This window comes from Vidua macroura, chromosome 35 (assembly GCF_024509145.1).
Source record: "Vidua macroura isolate BioBank_ID:100142 chromosome 35, ASM2450914v1, whole genome shotgun sequence".
In the NCBI taxonomy this organism is placed as follows: domain Eukaryota; kingdom Metazoa; phylum Chordata; class Aves; order Passeriformes; family Viduidae; genus Vidua; species Vidua macroura.
Genome location: NC_071605.1, coordinates 686,667 through 712,871, shown reverse-complemented (window position 1 = coordinate 712,871; position 26,205 = coordinate 686,667). Strand labels below are relative to the sequence as shown.

Genomic DNA, 26,205 nt, shown 5'->3' with positions numbered 1-26,205 from the left:
TCCTACCCCTCCCACCCTGCCAGGTTCTTTGCAGACCTTCAGCTCCTGTGCAGGGGCCACTTCTGCAGGGATTCTGCTCCAGAGTGGACCAGGATTCTGGAATTTTGGCTCTCTAATTTTAGTTGTTCCCATTGTTTTCATTCTATGTGCGTTTTCGTCTGACTTTTTTTTCCACATTCAGTTTCAAGGTTAAGTCTAATTTTTCTGACTGGCTTATTTTTCTAAAATACACAAATCCACCATTTTTTTTTTTTATTTTTCCCCCCATTCCTCCTAATATGTTTTATTTTATAACATTATTCAAGAAACCTTCAGTTCAAGCTGCTCTGTTCAATCAGTGATACAAATTCCAGGCAGCTTTATCCCTCTTAACTAAGGCATTGCAGGCTTCTTCCTGAGCTCATTCTTTCAGGAAATTGGGAATATTTCTCCAGTTTACTGGAAATGTGCCTTTCTGAAAGTGTCTTTTTTTTTTTTTTTTTTCTGAAGCTGGTTTTGATCACTGAAATGAAGGTTATTTTCTGCCAGCATGAGCTTTTTGATGTTTAATTACTGATGGTGCCTGAAATAACAGCACAGAGGCTTCAGTGCCACTGAGGAGATCTGGGATCTGTCACATCCTGGGGAATTCTAGGTCGTGTTTCCACTGGTGAAACCTCCCTTTGGAGAGTGCCCAGGCTCTGGGTGTGCACCAGGTGAGAGATCTGGGTGTGCTGGCTGGGTGAGAGATCTCTCCAAGGAGATGCTGCATCCCAGGATGGTTCTGTTTGCTGGGATGTCCTTCTCCTGTCCTGCTCTCTGCATCCTGCCCCTGGCACTGGCCTTGGCTGGAGTGGAGCTCTGGGGAGGGGCTCAGGGAGGAGCAGGGACAGGGAGTGGGGCACCTCCAGCACCTCCCTCCTCTCCTTCCATCCTTACAAACACCAGGGAACATCTGCTCAGCCCCTTTTTGCTCTCAGCAGCGCATTTGTCCCCACAGAGCTGCTTAAAAAAGTGTAAACTCCTCACAAATGTTCTCAGAATCCCAGAATGGTTTGGGCTGGAAGGGATCTTAAATCTCACCCCATTAAATCCCACCCCATTAGATCCCACCCCATCCCACCCCTGCCATGGCAGGGACACCTCCCACTGTCCCAGCTGCTCCCAGCCCCAGTGTCCAGCCTGGCCTTGGGCACTGCCAGGGATCCAGGGGCAGCCACAGCTGCTCTGGGCACCCTGTGCCAGGGCCTGCCCACCCTCACAGGAACAATTCCTAATTCCCAATATCTCGGATCCAAAATGGGATCTGATTCCCCTTCCCACCCGTGCAGTTCCTGGGGATGAGCTCAGTGCCCTCGGCTTCCAACGGCTCCTGGTGAAGCTGGGGAGGGAATGGAGCCCCAGGAGGGGCTGAGGGAGCTGGGAAGGGGCTCAGCCTGGAGAAAAGGAGGCTCAGGGGGGACCTTGTGGCTCTGCACAACTCCCTGCCAGGAGGGGACAGCCAGGGGGGGTCGGGCTCTGCTGCCAGGGAACAGGGACAGGCCAAGGGGAAATGGCCTCAGGCTGGGCCAGGGCAGGCTCAGGGTGGGCAGCAGCAGGAATTTCTCCCTGGAAAGGCTGGGCAGGCCTTGGCAGGGGCTGCCCAGGCAGGTTTGGAGTGCCCATCCCTGGAGGTGTCCAGGGCAGGCCTGGATGTGGCACTGAGTGCTCTGGGCTGGGGACAAGGTGAGGATCAGGCACAGGCTGGGATTTTCCAGTCCCAGGGATCCTGGCATGCTGTGCCCCTGCCATCCCCCGTGCCCTCGGTGTGCAGTTCCCTGGAGCTCTGCCAGCTGTGCCTGTGGCACGTTAGAGCTGTGTTCCATTCTGGAGCCTCCTCTGAGGGGTTTCTCCAGGTCCAGCTTCAAACTGTGTTCCCGTGGAGTTCTCCTGGGAACTCTGCTCCCTCTGTGTCCCAGCTGGTGCAGGGCAGGAGCTTTGCCCTGGGCTGGGATGGAGGAAGCCGGGAGTGGGAGCAGTGCCCTGGATAAATGCTGGGACAGCCATTATTCCTGGCAGTGCCATTAGTCCTGGCAGTGCCATTATTCATTCCTGGCAGTGCCATTACTCCTGGCAGTGCCATTATTCCTGGCAATGCCATTATTCCTGGCAGTGCCATTATTCCTAGCAGTGCCCTGGATGAATTCTGTCCTGGCAGTGCCATTATTCCTGCCAGTGCCTTGGTTGAATTCTGTCCTGGCAGTGCCATTACTCCTGGCAGTGCCAGTACTCCTGGCAGTGCCATTATTCCTGGCAGTACCCTGGATGAATTCTGTCCTGGCAGTGCCATTACTCCTGGCAGTGCCCTGGATGACTTTTGTCCTGGCAGTGCCATTACTCCTGGCAGTGCCATTATTCCTGGCAATGCCCTGGATGAATTCTGTCCTGGCAGTGCCATTACTCCTAGCAGTGCCCTGGGTAATTGCTGTGACAGTCATTATTCCTGGCAGTGCCATTATTCCTGGCAGTGCCCTGGGTAATTGCTCTCCTGGCAGTGCCATTACTCCTGGCAGTGCCATTACTCCTGGCAGTGCCATTATTCCTGGCAGTGCTATTACACCTGGCAGTGCCCTGGATAATTGCTGTCCTGGCAGTGGCATTATTCCTGGCAGTGCCCTGGGTAAATGCTGTGACAGCCATTATTCCTGGCAGTGCCATTACTCCTGGCAGTGCCATTATTCCTGGCAGTGCCCTGGGTAATTGCTCTCCTGGCAGTGCCATTATTCCTGGCAGTGCCATTACACCTGGCAGTGCCCTGGGTAATTGCTCTCCTGGCAGTGCCCTGGATGACTTTTGTCCTGGCAGTGCCATTACTCCTGGCAGTGCCATTACTCCTGGCAGTGCCATTATTCCTGGCAGTGCCATTATTCCTGGCAGTGCCCTGGATGAATTCTGTCCTGGCAGTGCCCTGGATGACTTTTGTCCTGGCAGTGCCATTATTCCTGGCAGTGCCATTACTCCTGGCAGTGCCCTGGATGACTTTTGTCCTGGCAGTGCCATTACTCCTGGCAGTGCCATTATTCCTGGCAGTGCCATTATTCATTCCTGGCAGTGCCATTACTCCTGGCAGTGCCATTATTCATTCCTGGCAGTGCCATTACTCCTGGCAGTGCCCTGGGTAATTGCTCTCCTGGCAGTGCCATTACTCCTGGCAGTGCCATTACTCCTGGCAGTGCCATTATTCATTCCTGGCAGTGCCATTGCTCCTGGCAGTGCCCTGGGTAGTTGCTCTCCTGGCAGTGCTGCTCCCAGCCCAGCTCAGGGAAGCCCTCGGGGCACAAGGGGCCCGTTCCCGCAGCGATCCCGTATTTACCGGGGGGCTTTATTGTATTTTCTTACAGATATTTTCTCTCAGATCTCAGATTCCAACGGGCTGATGGTTTTCCCCAAGTTTGAGCAGTTCCTGCGGGAGGTGCTGAAGCTGCCCACGGCCGTGTTCGAGGGACCCTCCTTCGGCTACACGGAGCACTCGGTGCGCACCTGCTTCCCCCAGCAGGTCAGGGATGGCCTTTGGGATCGGGGCTTTGGGGTCTGGGATCAGGGGTTTGGGGTCTGGGATCGGGGGTTTGGGGTCTGGGGTTTGGGGATTTGGGGTTTGGGGTCTGGGACCGGGGCTTTGGGTCTGGGGTTTGGGGTCTGGGATCGGGGGTTTGGGGTCTGGGGTTTGGGGATTTGGGGTTTGGGGTCTGGGACCGGGGCTTTGGGTCTGGGGTTTGGGGTCTGGGATCGGGGGTTTGGGGTCTGGGGTTTGGGGATTTGGGGTTTGGGGTCTGGGACCGGGGCTTTGGGTCTGGGGTTTGGGGTCTGGGATCGGGGGTTTGGGGTCTGGGATCGGGGATTTGGGGGTTTGGGGTCTGGGACCGGGGCTTTGGGTCTGGGGTTTGGGGTCTGGGATCGGGGGTTTGGGGTCTGGGATCGGGGATTTGGGGGTTTGGGGTCTGGGATCGGGGCTTTGGGTCTGGGATCGGGGGTTTGGGGTCTGGGATCGGGGGTTTGGGTCTGGGGTTTGGGGATTTGGGGTTTGGGGTCTCGGATTTGGGGTCTGGGATCGGGGGTTTGGGGTCTGGGGTTTGGGGATTTGAGGTCTGGGGTCTCAGATTTGGGGTCTGGGATCGGGGATTTGGGGTCTGGGGCTTGGGGATTTGAGGTCTGGGCTTTGGGGATTTGGGGATTTGAGGTCTGGGATCGGGGGTTTGGGGTCTGGGATCGGGGGTTTGAGGTCTGGGGTTTGGGGATTTGGGGTCTGGGATCGGGGGTTTGGGGTCTGGGGTCTGGGATTTGGGGGTTTGGGGTCTGGGGTTTGGGGATTTGGGGTTTGGGATTGGGGATTTAGGGTCTGGATCAGGGGTTTGGGGTCTGGGATCGGGGGTTTGGGGTCTGGGCTTTGGGGATTTGGGGTCTGGGCTTTGGGGATTTGGGGTTTGGGATCGGGGATTTAGGGTCTGGATCAGGGGTTTGGGGTCTGGGGTTTGGGGATTTGGGGTCTGGGATCATCGGGGGTTTGGGGTCTGGGCTTTGGGGATTTGGGGTCTGGGGTTTGCGGATTTGGGGTCTGGGATCGGGGGTTTGGGGTCTGGGATCGGGGATTTGGGGGTTTGGGGTCTGGGGTTTGGGGATTTGGGGTCTGGGATCGGGGGTTTGGGGTCTGGGGTTTGGGGATTTGAGGTTTGGAGTCTGGGATTTGAGGTCTGGGATCCGGGGGTTTGGGGTCTGGGATTGGGGGTTTGGGGTCTGGGGTTTGGGGATTTGGGGTTTGGGGTCTCAGATTTGGGGTCTGGGATCGGGGATTTGGGGTCTGGGGTTTGGGGATTTGAGGTCTGGGGTCTCAGATTTGGGGTCTGGGATCGGGGGTTTGGGGTCTGGGGTTTGGGGATTTGGGGTCTGGGATCGGGGGTTTGGGGTCTGGGGTTTGGGGATTTGAGGTCTGGGGTCTCAGATTTGGGGTCTGGGATCGGGGATTTGGGGTCTGGGGTCTAGGATTTGGGGTCTAGGATCAGGGGTTTGGGTCTGGAGTTTGGGGATTTGGGGTTTGTGGTCTGGGGTTTGGGGATTTGAGGTCTGGGATCGGGGGTTTGGGGTCTGGGATTTGAGGTCTGGGATCGGGGGTTTGGGGTCTGGGGTTTGGGGATTTGGGGTCTGGGATCGGGGGTTTGGGGTCTGGGCTTTGGGGATTTGGGGTCTGGAATCGGGGGTTTGGGGTCTGGGATTTGAGGTCTGGGATTTGGAGTCTGGGGTTTGGGGATTTGGGAATTTGGGGTCTGGAGTTTGGGAATCAGGGATTGGGGATTTGGGGATCAGGGATTTGGGGTTGGGGATTTGGGGTCTGGGGATTTGGGGTCAGGGATTGGCGATTTGGGGTCTGGGGATTGGGGTTTTAGGATTAAGGATTGGCGATTTGAGGATCGGGTATTTAGGGATCAGGGATTTGTGGTCTGGGATCAAGGATTGGGGATTGGGGATTTGAGGGTCTGGGGTTTGGGGTTTGGGGATTTGGGGATCGAGGATTTGGGGTCTGGGGTTTGGGGATTTGGGGTTTGGGATTTGGGGATTGAGGATTTGGGTTCTGGGATCGGGGATTTGGGGTTTGGGGATCAGGGATTTGGGGTCTGGGATTTGGGGATTGGGGATTTGTGGACTGGGATCAAGGATTGGGGATTGGGGATTTGAGGGTTTGGGGATTGGGGATTTTGGGAATTGAGGATTTGAGGTCTGGGCTTGGGGATTTGGGGATCGGGGATTTGGGGATAGGAAATTTGGGATCTAGGATTTGGGGTCTGGGATCGGGGATTGGGGGTTTAGGATTCAGGATTTGCAATCTGGGATTTGAGGCTAGGGATCCAGGATAAGGGATTTGGGATTAGGGATTCAGGATTGGGGATCTGGGATCAGGGATCAGGGATTCGGGATCTGGAATCAGGGATCTGGGATTCAGGATTTGGGATTTGGGATTCCCAGGGCATTGGGGCTGGGGGTCACTGAGGTCCCCTGTCCAACCCAAACACTTTGAAGCAGTCCAAAAGAAGCAACTGAAGGATTTCCTGTCATTTCAGTTGATTCCCCTCCTTGAAGGGCCACCCCTATTCCCCATCAGATCAGGAATGACTCATTTCTTTCCCAAAACCAAAACCACACCATTTTTACTATTTCCCCTTGATTTTTCAAAGCTTTTTCACTGTGTTAAGACAATCAGTTTCAACAAGTCACTTCCAGGATCTGTTCAAAATAAACACCTTCTGTGCAGCAGTTTATTTTTAAATCCATTGCAGTTGTATTTTAATTGTTCCAATGATTTGTTTCTCGTTTGAGGTAATATAAATAATATAACTAATCCTTAAATCAACTGTAAACATGAACTTGATTGATCTTAAGCCTAAAATTAAATGTTTAGACTCTGGGCATGATGATGCTCCAGAAGAAACATTTCTCCAGCATTTGATGTAAAATTTATAGTGACTAAATATAAGTTAATTAGCAATTAGCATATTTGGCATATGACACAGTAGGAAACAGCCTTTGATTTCAGAATCAGTGAGGCTCCAGATTTACATCTGATACTGGGAATTGGGAATTGTTCCCTGGAGGGGTGGTGAGGGGCACAGGGTGCCCAGAGCAGCTGTGGCTGGCAGTGCCCAAGGCCAGGCTGGACAGTGGGACTCCAAAAGTGAAAACTCCTCTCATCAAAAATGTTCTCAGAATCCCAGAATGGTTTGGGCTGGGTGGGCTCTGAAATCCCACCCATGGCAGGGACACCTCCCACTGCCCCAGGTGTCCAGCCTGGCCTTGGGCACTGCCAGGGATCCAGGGGCAGTGGCAGTTGTCCCTGCCATGGCAGGGGTGGCACTGGATGATTTTCCAGGTCCCTTCCCACCCCAAGCATTCCCTGATTCCATGGCTGTGTCCCAGAGCAGGGCTCGGGCTGCAGAGGCCGTGGCAGTGGCTCTCAGCATGCTTGGCTCTGCAGCCCAGTGCTCCCTGTGCTCTCCCTGCAGAAGAAGGTGATGCTCAACATGTTCCTGGACACGCTGATGGCTGACCCTCCTCCCCAGTGCCTTGTGTGGCTGCCCCTCATGCACAGACTGGCCCACGTTGAAAATGGTAAATGCAGCATTCTCCTGCCCGGGGGGCACAGCGGGGCTTTGCTCCCACGTGGGGATGCTCTGTCCTTGCCCCTGTAAAAGCAGCAGCTCGTGCCTTCATCAGTCCTGGCCCAGAGCATCCCAGAGCTGGCTGGGTCACCTGCCTGGGGATGTGGGTGAAAGCAGCAGCAGTGCAAACCCCGGGGATTTTACTGTTACAGCTGGCAGTGGAAGAAAAATGACATTCTCCGAATGTTCCTGGGGCTGAGGGAGCTGGGAAAGGAGAAAAGGAGGCTCAGGGGGGACCTTGTGGCTCTGCACAACTCCCTGCCAGGAGGGGACAGCCAGGGGGGGTCGGGCTCTGCTCCCAGGGAACAGGGACAGGCCAAGGGGAAATGGCCTCAGGCTGGGCCAGGGCAGGCTCAGGGTGGGCAGCAGCAGGAATTTCTCCCTGGAAAGGCTGGGCAGGCCTTGGCAGGGGCTGCCCAGGCAGGTTTGGAGTGCCCAACCCTGGAAGTGTCCAGGGAATTCCTGGATGTGGCACTGAGTGCCCTGGGCTGGGGACAAGGTGAGGATTGGGCACAGCTGGGACTGGATGGGCTGGGAGGGATTTTCCAGCCTCAGGGATCCTGGGATTTTTAAATTAATTTTGATGGTGGCAATTTCCTGGGGTCAAGTCCTATGGGGAATCGTGCCCAGGAGGTGAGGAGGTTGGTCTGGTTAAAATGTTGGGTGAACTCCAGGGCAAAGGGGCTCCTGATTTGATCCTGGCATTCCCTGGCAGCAGCCAGGAGCAGGAGGGGACCAGCTTGGCTGCTCCCCTTCATTTGGGTCTTTCCTATCCAAAGCTAAACTTTGGCCCTTGCAGAAAAATGAATGCAAACAAAAATAATACCATAAACCAAACACAAATAACAAACAAACAAAAAAAACCTAAACACAAAAACGAAAACCAAAACAAAAAACCAAAACCACAAAAACCCCAAACCCAAACAAAAACCAAACTAAACAAACCCCCAAAAAACCTAAACAAACAAAACCCAAGAAAACAACAACAGAAAATAAAAACCACAACCAAAAAAAAAAAAACCCAAAACAGATAAAAAGCCCAAAGCAAGAATAACAAAAAAAAAAAAAACCAAACAAACCTGCAGGTAACCAAAACAGCTGCCACCTCTTTTGTTCCCATTTTGCTGCTCCCTGATCTAATAATCCCTGATCCTGGCTGTTCCAATCTTCTCTTATCCATCATTGAGGCTGTGCCCTGTGCAGGACAGTGAGTGCTGTCCCTGTCCCTGTCCCTGTCCTGGCTGTGCCTCCTGGTCTCTGTTATCAGAATGTTGTTATTGCTCCCCTCATCAGGAGATCAGGGTTTGGGTTGTTATTGCTTCCCTCATCAGGATCTCAGGGTTTGGGGGTTGTTATTGCTCCCCTCATCAGGATCTCAGGGTTTGGGGGTTGTTATTGCTCCCCTCATCAGGATCTCATGGTTTGGGGGTTGTTACTTCTCTCATCAGGATCTCAGGGTTTGGGTTGTTGTTATTGCTCCCCTCATCAGGAGATCAGGGTTTGGGTTGTTGTTATTGCTCCCCTCATCAGCATATCAGGGTTTGGGGGTTGTTATTGCTCCTCTCACCAGGATCTCAGGGTTTGGGGGTTGTTATTGCTCCTCTCATCAGGAGATCAGGGTTTGGGTTGTTATTGCTCCCTTCATCAGGAGATCAGGGTTTGGGTTGTAATTGCTCCCCTCATCAGGATCTCAGGGTTTGGGGGTTGTAATTGCACCCCTCATCAGGAGATCAGGGTTTGGGGGTTGTTATTGCTCCCCTCATCAGGATCTCAGGGTTTGGGGGTTGTTATTGCTCCTCTCATCAGGATCTCAGGGTTTGGGTTGTTGTTATTGCTCCTCTCATCAGGATCTCAGGGTTTGGGGGTTGTTATTGCTCCCCTCATCAGGAGATCAGGGTTTGGGTTGTTATTGCTCCTCTCATCAGGATCTCAGGGTTTGGGGCTTGTTATTGCTCCTTTCATCAGGATCTCAGGGTTTGGGGGTTGTTATTGCTCCCCTCATCAGGAGATCAGGGTTTGGGGCTTGTTATTGCTCCTTTCATCAGGATCTCAGGGTTTGGGGGTTGTTATTGCTCCTTTCATCAGGATCTCAGGGTTTGGGGGTTGTTATTGCTTCCCTCATCAGGAGATCAGGGTTTGGGGGTTGTTATTGCTCCTCTCATCAGGAGATCAGGGTTTGGGGGTTGTTATTGCTCCTCTCATCAGGATTTCAGGGTTTGGGTTGTTATTGCTCCCTTCATCAGGAGATCAGGGTTTGGGTTGTTACTGCTCCCCTCATCAGGATCTCAGGGTTTGGGTTGTTGTTATTGCTCCTCTCATCAGGATTTCAGGGTTTGGGTTGTTATTGCTCCTCTCATCAGGAGATCAGGGTTTGGGTTGTTATTGCTCCCTTCATCAGGAGATCAGGGTTTGGGTTGTTATTGCTCCCCTCATCAGGATCTCAGGGTTTGGGTTGTTATTGCTCCTCTCATGAGGATATCAAGGTTTGGGGGTGGTTATTGCTCCTCTCATCAGGATCCCAGGGTTTGGGGGTTGTTATTGCTCCCCTCATCAGGATTTCAGGGTTTGGGTTGTTGTTATTGCTCCCCTCATCAGCATATCAGGGTTTGGGGGTTGTTATTGCTCCCTTCATCAGGATCTCAGGGTTTGAGTTGTTATTGCTCCTCTCATCAGGAGATCAGGGTTTGGGGCTTGTTATTGCTCCTTTCATCAGGATATCAAAGTTTGGGGGTGGTTATTGCTCCCCTCATCAGGATCTCAGGGTTTGGGGGTTGTTATTGCTCCTCTCATCAGAATCTCAGGGTTTGGGGGTTGTTATTGCTCCTCTCACCAGGATCTCAGGGTTTGGGGGTTGTTATTGGGCCCCTCACCAGGATCTCAGGGTTTGGGTTGTTGTTATTGCTCCTCTCATCAGCATATCAGGGCTTGGGGGTTGTTATTGCTCCCCTCATCAGGATCTCAGGGTTTGGGAGTTGTTACTTCTCCTCTCACCAGGATCTCAGGGTTTGGGTTGTTGTTATTGCTCCTCTCATCAGGATCTCAGGGTTTGGGGGTTGTTATTGGTCCCCTCACCAGGATCTCAGGGTTTGGGTTGTTTTTGCTCCCCTCATCAGGATCTCAGGGTTTGGGTTCTGTGCTGCTTCTGCTCCCTTTTATCAGCAGCAATCTCTGCTGCCTGCAGGAGCCAGGGAGGAGAAGGGACAGTTCTGACAAGGTGGGGGAGGATTTCTCATGGAGCCAGGCTGGGAGAGCTGGGGCTGCTCACCTGGAGAGGAGAAGGATCCAGGCAGAGCTCAGAGCCCCTTGCAGGGCCTGAAGGGGCTCCAGGAGAGCTGCAGAGGGACTGGGGACAAGGCCTGGAGGGACAGGAGCCAGGGAATGGCTCCCAGTGCCAGAGGGCAGGGCTGGATGGGAGATTGGGAATTGGGAATTGTTCCCTGGCAGGGTGGGCAGGCCCTGGCTCTGTTTTGTCCCTCCCATTTCAGGATGCATTTGCCATGGGGAGGTCTCAGCTCCTTCCCCTCGTGCTCACATTCCTCAAGGCTTCAGTGGAGCAGGATTGTCCATGCACGGGTAGAACAGGGAAGATCATTTCTTGATGTTTATTTTAGCCCACCCCTGATGGTGCTCTGCAGGTCAGACTGATCTGACTTCTCTGGATGGTCACATTCAGAGGGACACTGGGAATTCCTCACTGGAAGCTCTGGAGGTGCAGGAGGGAGGGGTGAGAGGGGGTTTGGACCAGGAATTGCCCTTTCTGAAGAGGTGGCTCTGGGCTCCAGGGATCTCCTTAGGCACAATCCAGCCAAATCCTCCTGGTGTGCTGCAGCTTTGTTACAAGTTAATTAGCAATTAGCATTTTTGGCTTATGACACGGCAGGAAACAGCCTTTGATTTCAGAATCAGTGAGGCTCCAGGTTTACATCTGATATTGGGAATTAGGAATTGTTCCCTGGAGGGGTGGTGAGGGGCACAGGGTGCCCAGAGCAGCTGTGGCTGCCCCTGGATCCCTGGCAGTGCCCAAGGCCAGGCTGGACACTGGGGCTGGGAGCAAACTGGGACAGTGGACAGACCCCACCCTGTGCTCAGCTTTGCTGGGGAATTCTGAGTGTGCCCAGGGAGGGAGATGTCTGAAGAAGGAATATTGTGAGAACCTGGAACTGCTGGGTTACCCTCAGCTTCACCTGCGTGTTAATGGAACCAAATCTCTCTGCTCTGCCCTCAAAATCCTGCCCAAATACCGAGTGCTGGGGGAGCTGGGGGGGCCTGGCAGCTCCAGTGGAATGGGATGTTCCAGGTTTGCCAGAAATTCACTGGGACTTCTCTTTTCTTTGTGTTTCTCCCCGTGTGCCAGTCTTCCACCCCGTGGAGTGCTCGTACTGCCACTGTGAGAGCATGATGGGCTTCCGGTACCGCTGCCAGCAGTGCCACAACTACCAGCTGTGCCAGAGCTGCTTCTGGAGGGGCCACGCCAGCGGCCCCCACAGCAACCAGCACCAGATGAAGGAGCACTCCTCGTGGGTAAGGGCATCCTCCTGGGCAGGGGCACTCCTCGTGGGTCAGGGGCACTCCTCGTGGGTCAGGGGCACTTCTTGTGGGTCAGGGGCATTCCTCGTGGGTCAGGGCACTCCTCGTGGGTCAGGGGCACTCCTTGTGGGTAAGGGGCACTTCTTGTGGGTCAGGGGCACTTCTTGTGGGTTAGGGGCACTCCTCGTGGGTCAGGGCACTCCTCGTGGGTCAGGGGCACTCCTTGTGGGTAAGGGGCACTTCTTGTGGGTCAGGGGCACTTCTTGTGGGTTAGGGGCACTCCTCGTGGGTCAGGGCATTCCTCGTGGGTAAGGGCATCCTCATGGGCAGGGGCACTTCTCGTGGGTCAGGGGCACTTCTTGTGGGCCGGGGCACTCCTCGTGGGTCAGGGACACTTCTTGTGGGTTAGGGGCACTCCTCGTGGGCAGGGGGCACTTCTTGTGGGTCAGGGGCATTCCTCATGGGTCAGGGGCACTCCTCGTGGGTCAGGGGCACTTCTTGTGGGCCGGGGCACTTCTCGTGGGTCAGGGGCACTCCTCGTGGGTAAGGGGCACTCCTCGTGGGTCAGGGGCACTCCTCGTGGGTCAGGGCATCCTCATGGGCAGGGGCACTTCTCATGGGCAGGGGCACTCCTCGTGGGTAAGGGGCACTCCTTGTGGGTCAGGGGCACTTCTTGTGGGTCAGGGGCACTCCTTGTGGGTTAGGGGCACTGCTTGTGGGTAAGGGCATCCTCCTGGGCAGGGGCATTCCTCGTGGGTCAGGGGCATTCCTCGTGGGTCAGGGGCACTTCTTGTGGGTCAGGGGCACTCCTTGTGGGTCAGGGGCACTCCTTGTGGGTAAGGGGCACTTCTTGTGGGTCAGGGCATTCCTCGTGGGTCAGGGGCACTTCTTGTGGGTCAGGGGCATTCCTCGTGGGTCAGGGGCACTCCTCGTGGGTCAAGGCATTGCTCCTGGGGTCAGGGCATTGCTCATGGGACAGGGCATTGCTCCTGGGGTCAGGGCATTGCTCATGGGACAGGGCACTGCTCATGGGTCAGGAGACTCTTTTTTGGGTCAGGGGCACTGCTCCTGGGGTCAGGGCACTCCTTGTGGGTCAGGGGCATTCCTCCTGGGTCAGGGCACTGCTTCTGGGGTCAGGGCACTGTTTTTTGGGTCAGGGCACTGCTCATGGGTTCAGGGGCACTGCTCATGGGTCAGGGCACTGCTCATGGGCAAGGGCACTCTCCGTGGGTGAGGTTGTTCTTCCTTGGGTGGGGATGTTCCCCCTGGGTGAGGATGTTCCTCCTGGGTGAGGATGTTCCTCCTTGGGTGAGGATGTTCTTCCTTGGGTGAGGATGTTCCCCCAGGGTGAGGATGTTCCTCCTTGGGTGAGGATGTTCCTCCTGGGTGAGGATGTTCCTCCTGGGTGAGGATGTTCCTCCTGGGTGGGGATGTTCTTCCTTGGGTGAGGATGTTCCTCCTGGGTGAGGATGTTCCTCCTGGGTGAGGATGTTCCCCCAGGGTGGGGATGTTCCTCCTGGGTGAGGATGTTCCCCCAGGGTGGGGATGTTCCTCCTGGGTGAGGATGTTCCTCCTGGGTGGGGATGTTCCCCCTGGGTGAGGATGTTCCTCCTGGGTGAGGATGTTCCCCCAGGGTGGGGATGTTCCTCCTGGGTGAGGATGTTCCTCCTGGGTGAGGATGTTCCTCCTGGGTGGGGATGCTCCCCCAGGGTGGGGATGTTCCCCCAGGGTGAGGATGTTCCTCCTTGGATGGGGATGTTCCCCCAGGGTGGGGATGTTCCTCCTGGGTGAGGATGTTCCTCCTTGGGTGAGGATGTTCCTCCTGGGTGGGGATGTTCCTCCTGGGTGAGGATGTTCCTCCTGGGTGAGGATGCTCCCCCAGGGTGGGGATGTTCCTCCTGGGTGAGGATGTTCCTCCTGGGTGAGGATGTTCCTCCTGGGTGAGGATGCTCCCCCAGGGTGGGGATGTTCCTCCTGGGTGAGGATGTTCCCCCAGGGTGGGGATGTTCCTCCTGGGCAGCTGGATCTGGAGCAGCCTCTCCGGGCTGATTCCCTCGGGCACGTTCAGGGTCTGGAGCAGAGCTGCTCCACGGGGCTTTTCCAAGCCCCACAGGGTGTAACCAGGGAATTGCACTGGGTTTATTGCTTGTTCCTGGCTGGAAAAACCTGGCCGTGGAGGCACATCCAGCTGGGAACCAGGCCTGGCTCAGTCCTGCTCAACACCTTCATGGACGGGCTGGGCACGGGGATGGAGGGCACCACCCTGGCTCAGCTCAGGGACAGCCCCGGCGGGGTGGGATGTGGATCTGCTGGGGGCTGGGAGCTCTGCAGAGGGACCAGGACAGCCTGGATCCATGGGCTGGGGGACACGCAGGCCGAGTGCCAGGCCCAGCCCCTGGGTCGCCACAAGCCCCTGGAATGTTCCAGGCTGGGGCAGAGGGCCCTGGCACGGCTGCCCAGGGAGCTTTGGAGTGCCCATCCCTGGAGGTGTCCCAGGAATTCCCGGAGGTGGCACTCAGAGCTGATCCTGCAGGGCTTTTCCAGCCTCAGGGGTTCTGGAGTTACAGCTGCTCTTGCCAGAAAGCCAAACCAGTGGCCGTGAGTTCAGGACCTTTGTCCAGTGGCATCTTTAAAGACAGCATCCCTGCATTTTTCTCTTCTCCTCCTGCCAGCTGTAAATGTATTTCTGGAAAACTCTAAGCTAAGAAGCCTTTCAGAAGGGATCTGAGCAGTAACGTGCAGCTTGATGGCAGGATGATAACCACAGCTCAAGGAATTACAGACAGTTTTATGGAGAAAAACCTATTTTATGGCAGGAGATTAAGCCCAACCTTCCCCTTCTTCAAAGAGAAGTTCAGATGATGATAGGATTATAATTAATAGTGATCTGCATAAGGAAGAGCCATTAGAGCATTAGTGTTTAATTTAGAAAATTGGGCTGAATACCAGGCAGGAGTTGGGAGGCAAAGGAAAATTCTATTGTCATTTTTATAACTCTGTGGGTAATAAACTTCTGGAATGTTTAATCCCAGCTAACAGTAGGTTATTATTCCCTTAAATGCATATAAATCCAGGCTTTTTAATTAAAAATCCAGGGATTTTTAATACAAAGAGAGGTCTAAACTATGGAAACATGCAATGGTTTGGGTGGGAAGGGACATGAAAGCTCATCCAGTGCCATCCTTTTAATTTTTTTTTTTAACTTCCCCAAATAATTCATGTTAATTTAATGAAAATTTAAATTGAGTCCTGATTTAAAAAAAAAAAAAAATCCTTATTTTGTGTTTGGCCCGTGTTGGTGAGCTGTGAAGCCCCCGGGGCAGCAGGGAGGGGCTGCTGCTCTCCTGCAGTGAAACAGGAATTGTTCTTTCCTGGCTTTTCACTCTCATTCTGACTTGCCTGGTGTGTTTTCAAAGGTTTGGAGCCCTGTGACCCAGCATGAGCTTAATGATAAATATCTCCATAGTTAAATGATAAATAGGATCACTATACTTACTGATAACATTACTGCCTGGATAAATATTAATTATTTAAATTAATTATTATTAAATGATAACAAGATTAAATATTATTAAATATCAATATATTATTATTTACATATGATATATACATACAATACAATATAGACACACATATACATATATATGTATACATATGTGTATATATACACATATATGTGTGTGTTTATACATACATACAATAAATATTATTTACACACATATAAAAATATATTATTATTTACATGCTATATATACATCCAATATATACACATATAAATATATATAAAAAATATATATGTATCAATATACGTACAGTATATATTATTTACATACACAAATATATAAAATATATTTTTATTTATATACTATAAATACAGACATAAAATATATGCACACATATACATACATATGCATATATATGTATAAATATACATACAATATATATTATTTACATACATATTTATAATTTATTACTATTTACATACCATATATACATACACACAATACAATATATACATATATATACATACAATATTTATTATGTACACACATATGTAAAATATATTATTATTGACATACAATATATATACAATATATATTATTTACATACATATTTATAATTTATTACTATTTACATACTCTATATACGTACACACAATATAATATATACATATATATACATACAATATTTATTATGTACACACATATATAAAATATATTATTATTTACATACCATATATATATGTATATATACACATACAATATTTATTCTTTACAGACATATATAAAATATATTATTATTTACATATCATATATACATACCTGCAATATATACATATACATATATACAATATTTATTATGTACATACATATATAAAATATATTATTATTTACATACCATATATATGTGTATATATACATACAATATTTATTATTTACAGACATATATATCACATATTATTATTTATATACTATATATACATACACACAATAAAATAGATACATATATACACATACAATATTTATTCTTTACAGACATATATAAAATATATTATTATTTACATACCATATATACATACACGCAAATATACGTATATACAATATTTATTATGTACATACATATATAAAATATGATATTATTTACATCCCATATATACATATGTATGTACATATACACATACAGTAGATATTATTTACAGACATATATGAACTATATATTATTTTGTACATACTTATAGCTTCTTTTTCCTGAAATTGAGGTACCTTTGGTAATTTTTTGCTGCACACAGTATTGAGATATTTTATATATTTCTATATATTTAACACAGTGGTGCGATGCATTCAAATCTGTAACCGCAGTGATTTTCTATGGAGAAGCTCAGGTAAAACTCCATTTTCAAGGAGCCTTTTTGCTGCTCAGTGGTGAAAACCTTGAAACACTTCCCAGGTTTTCCTTTGTGGGCTGAGGAGCCTGAGGCAGGGAGGAGGCAGCACACACAGCAGCGGCCCCGAGGATCAGCAGGGGTTAATTTGTGCCCTGTGCCACGGGGACAATGTGGCACTGGCAATCCAGGGTGGCACCTGGGGTGGCACCTGGAGGGGGGCTCAGCCCCTCCCCTGCTGTCAGGAATGCAGGATTTGGGATTTCTGTCCCCCTGGCTGCCTTGGGAAGGGCTTCCATGGGATAAGAACGGGATGTTCTTATCAGGAAATTTAAAAAAACTTGACAGAAGGTTCATAGAGAATATATACACACATAACAAATCTATTTGTAGATGTATTTGTATGCAAACTGAGGTAAGAAATGTCGACTTAGAAATGCTGTGGAATAGGATGGATGTTGGGAGAGAAGTGGAAATAGAAATAAGTTTCAAAGGACAGCTTGGCAAATAAGACTAGATACTTTGGAGAAATAGAACTTTGGAGAAGAAAAGATGTGTCAGGACCCACGAGAGGTAATTTTAGATGATTGGCTTTAAGGTGTTTGTGGTGTGGTGTGGTAAAAGCTACCAAGTTAAGAAACGCCCTAGAGAGATGAGACTGAATGCAATGAGAAATGGGACTGAAAATGGAATAAAAGAGGCCACTGGCCCCTGGGCTGTGGCAGCTCTGGGGTGGCAGCAGGGCCAGGGCAGTGCCCGTCCCCTGGGCTGGCACTGCTGGGGCACCTCCAGGGCTGGGGGCAGCTCTGGGCCCCTCCTGCCAGGAGAGACCTGGAGGGGCTGGAGCGTGTCCAGGGAAGGGAACGGAGCCCCAGGAGGGGCTGAGGGAGCTGGGAAGGGGCTCAGCCTGGAGAAAAGGAGGCTCAGGGGGGACCTTGTGGCTCTGCACAACTCCCTGCCAGGAGGGGACAGCCAGGGGGGGTCGGGCTCTGCTGCCAGGGAACAGGGACAGGCCAAGGGGAAATGGCCTCAGGCTGGGCCAGGGCAGGCTCAGGGTGGACAGCAGCAGGAATTTCTCCCTGGAAAGGCTGGGCAGGCCTTGGCAGGGGCTGCCCAGGCAGCTTTGCAGTGCCCATCCCTGGAAGGATTTAGAATTCTTGATTCCCTGAGCCCTTACAATGACTCGTGGCAAACCTTTGCCATGGGTTTTATTATTCCGTGCAGGAAGAGGGAGGAGCAGGAGCAGTTTATTGGAATGTTGGTTGGTAGATGTGAGCAAAAGGTGAGTGTCCTTCACTGGTGGGGAGGAAATATCCTTCACCAAGGATATGGCAAAGGCTGTGAGTTTGCTGAAGAAGGGATCTCAGAAAGCTGATTCTGTGCTTTTTGTAACATTTATAAAAATCATGGAACCCTGGATTCATTTGGGTTGGAAAAGCCCTGTGAGACCACTGAGTCCCACCACCCCCAGCACTGCCCAGGCCACGAGTGCCCCCTGTCCCCAAGTGCCACATCCACAGGGCTTTGAAACCCCTCCAGGGATGGGGAATCCACCAGGACAGCCCTTTCCAGGTGGGAATTGTTCCCAACATCCACCCTGGGGCAGCTCTGCAGGGAGCTCGGGGCTGTCCCCCCTGCCCGGGGCACTGCTGGGGCCAGGGTGACACAGCCCTGTCCCAAAGTGCTGGGGACAAAGCAGAGGAGGAGCCTGGCACGGCTGCCTTGGCACCGGGACAGGCAGGGGAGGCGAAGGAGCTGCTCTGGCCGAACATCCTGGGGGGAAGCTCCGTTCCAGGGGGGGTCAGGGAGGCCTCGTGGCCTCTTGTCATTTCTGTGCCTTGGGCTCATCAGCCGTGGACGTGCTCCTGATTGCTAATTAGTGCTTAATCATGGCATGCCACACTGGTTTGGGTTGGGAGGGACCTCAGTGCCCAGCCAGTGCCACCCCTGCCATGGCAGGGACACTGCCACTGTCCCAGCTGCCCCAGTGTCCAGCCTGGCCTTGGGCACTGCCAGGGATCCAGGGATCCCCAGCTGCTCTGGGCACCTTCCTGACCCTGCCAGGGAACAATTCCCAATTCCCAATCTCCCACCCAGCCCTGTCCCCTGGCACTGGGAGCCATCCCCTGTCCCTCCAGGTCCTGATGAGTCCCTCAAATGAACAAATTCAGAGAGAAATAAACGTGGACGTTTCCAGCAGGTGGAGAATTAATTTAGGAGAACTAGGGTTTTAAATTTGGAATAATCACATCTGTGTGCATAATTAAAATTCCCTCTGGGGTCCGTAAGTGACATAAAATTAAATTGTGATTTTCATAGGATTTCAAAGTAATTAGAGCAGGGGGGGGGGCGTTGGAATGAGATGAGCTTTAAGTCCCTTCCAACACAAACCATTTCAGGATTTGATGGTACTGGGAGGACCAAGGCCCATTCCCTGGGCTCCAGAGGCTCTCTGGGGCCTTCACACAGTTCTGCTGCTTCCCAGGATGGAGCTGCGGGCTGACAAATAAAAACTCCAGGAATGAGGCTGCCCCTCCAGGGCAGGGGCGGGCTGGGCATCAGGAGGGATGGACCCCACTGTGAGTAACTGGTGTTAACTGCCAGCAATTGCCAGGTGTTGGCTCTAACTCCTGTTTGAGCCAGTGTTAGTTTGAATTTTCACCTGGGAGCTGGTCCCAGCTGCACTCTGGAGCAGCAAGGAATGAATTCCACAGCAGCCTTTAGCCAGGGCTTGCCCTCTCCTGGGATGGCAGTGAGGGAGAGCAGCAGGAGGAGCTGCCAGGTGAAGTCTGAGCTCCCATGACCTTGGAATTATTCGGGTTGGACACGACCATCACCAGGGTTCCCGTGTCCCTGCTGGGAGCTCGGCGAGCGCAGCATCGTTTTCACAATTAATTCTAAGCCAGGATGGGATTTAAAGCCCATTTTTGGGTCATTCCTGTGGGTGTGGCCGCACTTGTCACCAGCATTGCCAAGGACCCGGGGTCCCTGGTCCTGTGAGGCCATTTGGCACAACCGAGGGGAGTTGTGGAAGGAGATGAAATCACTCCTGCCTGCCCCAGCACTGCCCCGCCTTGGCTCTGCCTGTAAAGCACAGAAAATCGGGAAGTGACTGCTCCTCCCCTCAAAATGCCCCCGGTGTGCTCCGAGCGAGTGCAGAAATCCCTCAGCGGGGTGGGGTTCGTTCCTGGAGAGCCCCCAGGCAATTGGTTTCTTTCCTGATCCTACGTGCTTTTGTTAAAACTTCCCATTCCCGCTGCTGGAGCCCTTGAAAGCCGCCCGGAGCTGAATTCCAGGAGGCTGGAGCAAACCCCGGCGTTTCTGCTCCTCCTTTCCTGTGTCACAGGTGTCTCTGGCTGCACCTGGCCGGGCTCACCTGGCCGGGCTCACCTGGCTGGGCTCACCTGGCTCCTGTGCTCACCTGGCCGGGCTCACCTGGCTGGGCTCACCTGGCTCCTGTGCTCACCTGGCCGGGCTCACCTGGCTGGGGCTCACCTGGCTCCTGTGCTCACCTGGCTGGGCTCACCTGGCCCCTGTGCTCACCTGGCCGGGCTCACCTGGCTGGGGCTCACCTGGCTCCTGTGCTCACCTGGCCGGGCTCACCTGGCTCCTGTGCTCACCTGGCCGGGCTCACCTGGCTCCTGTGCTCACCTGGCTGGGGCTCACCTGGCCGGGCTCACCTGGCTGGGCTCACCTGGCCCCTGTGCTCACCTGGCCGGGCTCACCTGGCTGGGGCTCACCTGGCCCCTGTGCTCACCTGGCCCCTGTGCTCACCTGGCTCCTGTGCTCACCTGGCTGGGCTCACCTGGCTGGGCTCACCTGGCTCCTGTGCTCACCTGGCCCCTGTGCTCACCTGGCTGGGCTCACCTGGCCCCTGTGCTCACCTGGCTGGGCTCACCTGGCTGGGGCTCACCTGGCTCCTGTGCTCACTTGGCTCCTGTGCTCACCTGGCTGGGCTCACCTGGCTGGGCTCACCTGGCCGGGCTCACCTGGCTGTGCTCACCTGGCTGGGCTCACCTGGCTGGGGCTCACCTGGCCCCTGTGCTCACCTGGCTCCTGTGCTCACCTGGCTGGGCTCACCTGGCCCCTGTGCTCACCTGGCCGGGCTCACCTGGCTGGGGCTCACCTGGCTGGGCTCACCTGGCTGGGCTCACCTGGCCCCTGTGCTCACCTGGCCGGGCTCACCTGGCTCCTGTGCTCACCTGGCTGGGGCTCACCTGGCCCCTGTGCTCACCTGGCTCCTGTGCTCACCTGGCTGGGCTCACCTGGCTCCTGTGCTCACCTGGCCCTTTGCTCACCTGGCTGGGCTCACCTGGCCGGGCTCACCTGGGTGGGGCTCACCTGGCTGTGCTCACCTGGCCCTTTGCTCACCTGGCCGGGGCTCACCTGGCTGGGCTCACCTGGCTCCTGTGCTCACCTGGCCAGGGCTCACCTGGCTGGGGCTTACCTGGCTCCTGTGCTCACCTGGCTGGGCTCACCTGGGTGGGGCTCACCTGGCCCCTGTGCTCACCTGGCCCCTGTGCTCACCTGGCTGGGGCTCACCTGGCTCCTGTGCTCACCTGGCTGGGCTCACCTGGGTGGGGCTCACCTGGCCCCTGTGCTCACCTGGCCGGGCTCACCTGGCTGGAGCTCACCTGGCCCCTGTGCTCACCTGGCCAGGGCTCACCTGGCTGTGCTCACCGGGCTCCTGGGCTCACCTGGCTGGGCTCACCTGGCTGGGCTCACCTGGCCCCTGTGCTCACCTGGCTGGGCTCACCTGGCCCCTGTGCTCACCTGGCCCCTGTGCTCACCTGGCTGGGGCTCACCTGGCCGGGGCTCACCTGGCTCCTGTGCTCACCTGGCTCCTGTGCTTGTCCCCCCAGAAATCCCCGGCCAAGAAGCTGAGCCACGCCATCAGCAAATCTCTGGGCTGCGTGCCCAGCAGGGACCCGCCCCGGCCGCTGTTCCCCGAGCAGCCCGAGAGGCCCCTGGACCTGGCACACATCGTGTGAGTACCCTGGGCCCCCTCCCCACCCCTGAGCCCCCTCCCCACCCCTGAGCCCCCCCAGACCTGGTGCACATCGTGTGAGTGCCCTGAGCCCCCTCCTGAGCTTCCTTCTCACCCCTAAGCCCCTCCTGAGCCCCCTCCCCACCCCTGAGCCCCCCTAGACTTGGTGCACGTCGTGTGAGTACCCTGAGCCCCCTCCTGAGCTTCCTTCTCACCCCTGAGCCCCTCCTGAGCTCTGAACCCCCTCCTGAGCCCCCCAGACCTGGCTCACATTGTGTGAGCCCCTCCTGAGCCCCCTCCCCACCCCTGAGCCCCTCCTGAGCCCCCTCCCCACCCCTGAGCCCCCCCAGACCTGGTACACATCGTGTGAGTACCCTGAGCTCCTCCTGAGCTTCCTTCTCACCCCTAAGCCCCTCCTGAGCCCCCTCCTCAGCCTGAGCCCCCTCCTGAGCCCCCCCAGACCTGATGCACATTGTGTGAGTACCCTGAGCCCCTCCTGAGCTCCAAACCCCCTCCTGACTCCCCCAGACCTGGCCCACATTGTGTGAGTACCCTGAGCCCCCTCCCCACCCCTGAGCCCCCCCTAGACCTGGTGCACATCGTGTGAGTGCCCTGAGCCCCCTCCTGAGCTTTCTTCTCACCCCTGAGCCCCTCCTGAGCCCCCTCCTCAGCCCTGAGCCCCCTCCCCACCCCTGAGCCCCCTCCCCATCCCTGAGCCCCTCCTGAGCTCCCTCCTCAGCCCTGAGCCCCCTCCTCAGCCCTGAGCCCCCTCCTCAGCCCTGGGCTTGGGGTGGGGGGCAGCCCTGGGCCTGCAGTGGCTCTCAGGTTTTTTCACTGCTGTGTTGGAAATGTTCCTCTGGAGAATCTGTGCTTGTGAGGAGCCTCAGAGCTGCAGGAGGTGTTTGGTGCAGCTGCAGCCAGGCCTGGCTGCGTCCTGCCTGCAGCTCTGGCACCTCCCTGTGCCCGCCAGTGGCACCTGCCACTGCTCCCTGTGCTGGATGGGGCTCTGTTTTCTCATTTATTGTAAATTAAATTAGATAAATGAGGACCTACAGACACGTGGGTCAGCTCCTGGTGCTGCCTGGCGCCGTGGCCTCGCATCCCTGTCCTCTCTCCGTGGCATTGTGGTCACCCTGCTGCTGTGACCTCACTGTGGGACTGGTGGGATGGGCTGAGTGGAAAACCACTGCACCGGTGTTGGTTTGAGGTCACTCTGCTTCCCCACTTTGTCAGGTCCCACCTCACGAGTGAAAACCGAGAGAGAAAGACCCAGACAAACTGAAGAGAGTCCCCAAATAAATCTTAGTGTCCTACAGGGGCTGGAGGAGAACTCTTCACATCTGTAGGAGAGGGTGAGGAGGAGCAGCACTGGGATCTAATTCCAGGGGAGTGGAGCACTCCCCTTTCCACGAGGGTGGAGCCATTTGCAGCCTGAGAGTGAGGGGAGCTGATCTCTGCTTCAGATTCCTCTGGGAGTGGTTCCAGTCCCTGAGTGCTGGGACAAGCATGTCCCTGCCCCTGTGCCCACCCCAGTCAGGCTGTGCTGCCCAGGCCCCCCCCAGTTCCACTGACTGCCTCTTCTGCTCACTCCTTTAACAGTGTGGCATTCCCCAAGGAAAGGCTGGAGGCTAAATTGCCCAAGTGCTGGACAGGTGAGAGCTGCAGAGCTTTCCCTCGTGCTGTGAGCAGTGTAGAGCTCCAGAGCTGCACCCTGGGCTGGTCCCAGCCCAGCCTGGGGCTGTTTCCTGCTTTGCTCTGTGCTGGTTCCCTCCCTGAGGGAGTTCCTGCCTCCCTGAGGATTCCCCCCTCTCCCAGAGCTTGTCCTGGTGCCGTGCAGGGAGGGACTGGTCTGAGTCCATGGAATATAAACTCTGCTCTGCTTTCCTTGGGGCAGTTGCACTCAAATTGGAAAGAACCCGGGGCTCAGTCCTGCTGCTGCTCAGAGCTGGAGTGGGATCTCAGGATTTCATCCCCTTCTCCAAACAAATGGCTCATCAGAGCCCAGGGACAGGGCTGTCCGTGGTGCACAGCATTGCCTGTTCCTTCCCAACAGCTCCTGGCCTCTTCCCTACAGCTCCTGATCTGTTCCTTCCCAACAGCTCCTGATCTGCTCCTTCCCTACAGCTCCTGGTCTGCTCCTTCCCAACACCTCCTGTCCTCTTCCCAACAGCTCCTGGTCTGTTCCTTCCCTACAGCTCCTGATCTGTTCCTTCCCAACAGCTCCTGATCTGCTCCTTCCCTACAGCTCCTGGTCTGTTCCTTCCCTACAGCTCCCGGTCTGTTCCTTCCCTACAGCTCCTGATCTGCTCCTTCCCTACAGCTCCTGGTCTGCTCCTTCCCAACAGCTCCTGGTCTGCTCCTTCCCTACAGCTCCTGATCTGCTCCTTCCCTACAGCTCCTGGTCTGCTCCTTCCCTACAGCTCCTGGTCTGCTCCTTCCCTACATTTCACTGCCTTTGCCTTCCCAACCTGGAATTGCCTTTCCCTTCCCAACCCATCACTGCTTTTCCTTCCCAATAGCTCACAGCCTCTTTCTTCCCAACAGCTCATGGCCTTTTCTTTCCCTCCATTCACTGCCTTTGCCTTCCCAACCTGGAATTGCCTTTCTCTTCCCAACCTGGAATTGCCTTTGCCTTCCCAACCTGGAATTGCCTTTCTCTTCCCAACCTGGAATTGTCTTTCTCTTCCCAATCCACCTCTGCCTTTCCATCCCAACCCATCACTGCCTTTCCCTTCCCTTCCCAACCCATCTCTGCCTTTCCCTTCCCACCTGGCATTGCCTTGGCCAGGAAGTGCCAGGAGCTCACCATAGCCCCAGATCTGGATTTAGGGAAGGGCCCAGCTCAGCCTCACCACAAACACCTTTTGTTTCCAGTCCCATCAGACTGGAATCCATTCACGTTTTCCCCTGTGGGTTTTCCTCTTGCCTCTCCCCAGCATTCCTGGGAGAACAGGCAGTTTGCAGTGTCAGAACTCCACAGGGCCTGGAGCAACTGGGAATGGCAGAGGTGTGAAGACAGCCAGGGATGCTGTGGGAAGTGCCTGTGCCCAGGGAGGCTGCAGGAGCTCATCCCAAAACCCTGAGCCAAGGTCTGACCTGGGCCTCAGATCACCCAGCTCGAGGAATTCCTTCCTGTGCCAGGACTCAGTGGATCCAGAACATTCCAGAGCCAGGGACACAGGGAAGGGGCAGTGGCTCAGCTGGGGTGGTGGTGGAGCACGGGAGCTGGGGGAGAAGGAGCTGGGATTGCTCTGGATTTCCAGCCAGGAACAGGCAATCCTGAGCTTCCCAGCCTGGCACTGACTTTTCCCTGCTGACCCATCTCTGCCTTTCCTTCCTGCTCCATCTCTGCCTTTTCCTTCCTGCTCCATCTCTGCCTTTCCTTCCTGCTCCATTTCTGCCTTTCCTTCCCAATCCATCTCTGCCTTTCCTTCCTGCTCCATCTCTGCCTTTCCTTCCTGCTCCATCTCTGCCTTTCCTTCCCAATCCATCTCTGCCTTTTCCTTCCTGACCCATCTCTGCCTTTCCTTCCCAATCCATCTCTGCCTTTCCCTCCTGCTCCATCTCTGCTTTTCCTTCCCAATCCATCTCTGCCTTTCCCTCCTGCTCCATCTCTGCCTTTCCTTCCTGATCCATCTCTGCCTTTCCTTCCCAATCCATCTCTGCCTTTTCCTTCCTGACCCATCTCTGCCTTTCCTTCCCAATCCATCTCTGCCTTTCCTTCCCAATCCATCTCTGCCTTTCCCTCCTGCTCCATCTCTGCCTTTCCTTCCTGATCCATCTCTGCCTTTCCTTCCCAATCCATCTCTGCCTTTCCTTCCTGCTCCATTTCTGCCTTTTCCTTCTCAATCCATCACTGCCTTTTCCTTCCTGCTCCATCTCTGCCTTTTCCTTCCCAATCCATCACTGCCTTTCCTTCCCAATCCATCTCTGCCTTTCCTTCCCAGGGCTGGGCACCTCCTGCAGGCACAGGGCCATGGGGACAGGGCCATGGGGACAGGGACATGAGGACAGGGCTGGGCACCTGCAGGGACAGGGACAGTGTGACATGTCACACCTCCTGCAGGAACAGGGACAGGGCGACAGGGACACTGGGGACAGGGACATGAGGACAGGGCTGGACAGCTCCTGCAGGCACAGGGCCATGGGAACAGGGATGTTGGGGACAGGGACATGGGGACAGGGCTGGGCACATGCAGGGACTGGGCCATGGGGACAGGGACACTGGGGGACAGGGACATGAGGACAGGGCTGGGCACATGCAGGGACAGGGCCATGGGGACAGGGCTGGGCACATGCAGGGACAGGGGCAGTGTGACATGTCCCACCTCCTGCAGGGACAGGGACAGTGTGACATGTCACACCTCCTGCAGGGACAGGGACAGGGGGACAGGGACACTGGGGACAGGGACATGAGGACAGGGCTGGGCACCTGCAGGGACAGGGACAGTGGGGACAGGAGTGGACAGCTCCTGCAGGGACAGGGCCATGGGGACAGGGACATGAGGACAGGGTTGGACACCTCCTGCAGGCACAGGGCCATGGGGACAGGGCTGGGCACATGCAGGGACAGGGGCAGTGTGACATGTCACACCTCCTGCAGGCACAGGGCCATGGGGACAGGGCTGGGCACATGCAGGGACAGG

General features: G+C 54.5%; 1 protein-coding gene across 10 annotated transcripts in view; it reads left to right on the top strand.

The window, feature by feature from the left end:
- Positions 1-26,205, top strand: part of DTNB (dystrobrevin beta) — a 188,488-nt gene that overhangs the window by 26,144 nt on the left and 136,139 nt on the right. For 7 of the 10 annotated variants that reach the window (XM_054002118.1, XM_054002116.1, XM_054002114.1 and 4 more), the window contains 4 exons: positions 3,360-3,514; positions 7,008-7,113; positions 11,518-11,684; positions 21,435-21,559. In XM_054002118.1, coding sequence (XP_053858093.1) covers positions 3,360-3,514; positions 7,008-7,113; positions 11,518-11,684; positions 21,435-21,559 — 553 coding nt within the window. Of the gene's footprint in view, positions 1-3,359; positions 3,515-7,007; positions 7,114-11,517; positions 11,685-21,434; positions 21,560-23,158; positions 23,212-26,205 lie in introns of all 10 variants that reach the window. The other 3 variants (XR_008441023.1, XR_008441024.1, XR_008441022.1) reach the window with 1 other exon arrangement.